Consider the following 3152-nt stretch of genomic DNA (forward strand, 5'->3'; position numbering starts at 1 on the left):
ATTCCATGCATGTGGTAGAATATCTGGGATCAGTACTCAGAGTACTCAGCTCTGTGCTTCGTCTTATAATATTTTTTGTATTCAAAATTCCTATATTTATTTATCTTTCTGAATTTTAAGATGATGTAATATGAAACTAAGGGGCATTAAATTTAGCAGAAAATAAACTAGGAATCGAAGCACAAGAAGTGCCACTATTTTTCACATGGCAAGTGTAGCCAACAATGAAATGAAATACTTTATTTAATTTGTTTGAACAGGGTGATGCATCCACTTGGACCCAACTTCTTCATTGCTGCCTATTCCTTGACTGCCAAAGGTATCAATATGTCCTTCTAAGAAATAGACATGAGGCTGTGATTGAGTAGATTGCATTTTCCAAGAAGAAAAAAAAAAGACGTATTGTCTTTAAAACCTATAAATAAAATCTGAAGTGTCAGCAGTGCCATCAGATTTAGATTTATACAGGATTCAGATGGAAAATGTGACTGAAGTCACAACATTTATATTGATGGGCTTCACAAATGATTTTAAGCTGCAAGTTTTCCTATTTTTCCTATTTCTAGCAATCTATCTTTTTACGATGATGGGAAACTTGGGAATGGTTTTATTGGTCATTGGGGATTCTCGGCTCCACAACCCTATGTACTATTTTCTGAGTGTCTTATCATTCCTGGACGCCTGCTACTCTTCAGCTGTCACCCCAAAAATGTTAGTCAATTTCTTGTCAGAGAATAAAGCCATTTCATTCCTTGGATGTGCAGCACAGATGTTTCTCTTTGTTACTTTCGGAACCACGGAATGTTTTATCTTAGCTGCAATGGCTTATGATCGCTATGTAGCAATCTACAACCCTCTCCTGTATTCAGTTAGAATGTCACCCAGAGTCTACGTGCCGCTCATAATTTCCTGCTATGTTGGTGGCTTTCTGCATGCTACTTTACACACCGTGGCTACTTTTCGTCTATCCTTCTGTGCATCCAATGAAATTAAACATGTCTTTTGTGACATCCCTCCTCTTCTCGCTATTTCTTGTTCTGACACTCACATAAACCAACTGCTAGTCTTCTACTTTGCGGGATCTATTGAGATATCCACTATCCTCATAGTCCTGGTCTCCTATGGTTTCATTCTGTTGGCCATTCTGAGGATGCATTCCGCTGAAGGGAGGCGGAAGGTCTTTTCCACGTGTGGCTCTCACCTAACTGGAGTATCGATTTTTCACGGTACGGTTCTTTTCATGTATGTGAGACCTAATTCCAGCTATGCTTTGGATCATGATATGATAGTGTCAGTATTTTACACGATTGTGATTCCTATGCTGAATCCCATCATCTATAGTTTGAGGAACAAAGATGTGAAAGATGCAATGAAAAGAGTGTTTGGTAAAAGCTGGTTTGCCAATAAAGTATACTTTTCACACTAAACGTTAAATTGAAAGAAATGAAAATTAATGGAACTGTCTTCAGACAAAAAGCTATGATTCAAGTGATTTGTTTTCATTAATTGGTGTATTTCTGTTATTTTGGGGCATTTTTAAATAAAGATCATAGTCAACTCACCACCAAAGCAGTTTTTACACAAGCAGAAACTGTCATCCATTTGCTTCTGTGAAATTGAATAAAGGGAAACTCATTTAAGATGGGAATCAAGGGGCCAGCAGGGAGAGCACTTGCGTCCTTCCACTTGTGGTCAACAGAACCAAAAGGAAGAGATGTATCTTGTATTCCCAAAAGGATGAATTCTAGACTTTACTACCCCAGCAAGAGGAAGAAAGGTTTCCTTCTCCCCTGACTACAGCCCAGCCAGCCAAGGACAGTCACAACCCACGCAATGCAAAACCACTATACTTGAACTCTCAACTTACTCCTAAAGACTTTTGTTTACAAGAGCCCTTCCCAACTCTCTCTGTCTTTTATAAAAGAGCTGTCCTTCTCCTCTTTCTCTGGACTTGCTAATGTTTTTTTACCATAGCTTGCATGGCCCAAAGTACAATTCTCTGCTACATTGAATAAACCCATTTTGCAACTAAAATAATTGACTGTTTTATTTTTAAGTTTAGCACTTCTTAATAAAATTATACATACATATATATATATATATATATTACACTATGTTTAAACATATATATCCACAGGAAAACACATACGTGCATGTAAACACATGTATATATGCCATATTGGTTGTATTGTTTTGCTAGGGATGCCATAGCAAAGTACCACAGACAGGTTGCTTAAACAAAAAATGTATATATATTATTTTCTCACAGCTCCAGACATGAGAAGCCTAAGGTCAAGGTGATGCCAGGGTTGACTTCTCCTGAAGCCTCCCTCCTACATTTGTAGGTGGACAGTTTTCATTCATTCATTGTCTCCGTGATTTTTTTTTCTCATGTCAGTGTCTTAATCTATTTCTGTAAGATTAACAGTCATAGGCAATACAACGTCATTTTAAGTTAATTACCTCCTCAAAGATCCTGTCTCCACGTACAGTTACCTTCTGAAGTATTAGAGGAGATAAGATTTCAACATACAAATATTGGGTTTATTTACACACATACATACGCGTGCACACTCATGGAATCCCATGTATGTGTATCTTTACACTAAATTGTATAATATTATCTTCCTTCTCCCTATAATGCAAATTGGATAATCTGTCATAGTTTCAGTTATAAGCAAACATCATACTTCTGTCTGACAAGCTTGAGAAAATGCCGCCTCATTCATAGCAAAACCATGGCTCGCATAATCCCAATCTGCTTTTCAAGGATTCATTTGCATCTGAGTCCAGAGCAAGCACACTGATCTAACCTTAAATCTGTCCATTGGCGGCAATCTAATCCCAGACTATGATTCCAGGACCACAGCTAATGTGTTCAAATCCCTGGTGGCACTACCATGCTGTGTGTGAGGATGTATTTCTCCCCCTTTTAGTACATCATGCAGAGCATGGACATAAATCTACTTTTGCTTCCTTATGGAACACGGAGAGCAGACACTAGCATTAATCAAAATTATACCTAAACTCAAGAATGACAAAAGACAGGCACCATTCAGGATAAGATACAGCCAGCTGGCAGATTTGGCTGTTTACACCACTAAGCCTCAACCCATCCTAATAGGTTTCCCTAGAGGCTTGGTTCAGACTCA

At 38.1% G+C, this 3152-nt stretch overlaps 1 protein-coding gene across 1 annotated transcript; it reads left to right on the top strand.

Moving 5' to 3' along the window:
- Positions 1-475: 475 nt before the first annotated feature.
- On the top strand, positions 476-2807 carry LOC125146556 (olfactory receptor 1102-like). Its single transcript, XM_047823264.1, has 2 exons — positions 476-1380; positions 2705-2807. The coding sequence occupies exons 1-2, from the start codon at positions 476-478 to the stop codon at positions 2805-2807; spliced, it is 1008 nt and encodes a 335-aa protein (XP_047679220.1).
- The last annotated feature ends 345 nt before the right edge of the window (positions 2808-3152 follow it).

This window comes from Prionailurus viverrinus, chromosome D1 (genome assembly GCF_022837055.1).
Source record: "Prionailurus viverrinus isolate Anna chromosome D1, UM_Priviv_1.0, whole genome shotgun sequence".
Classification (NCBI taxonomy): Eukaryota; Metazoa; Chordata; class Mammalia; order Carnivora; family Felidae; genus Prionailurus; species Prionailurus viverrinus.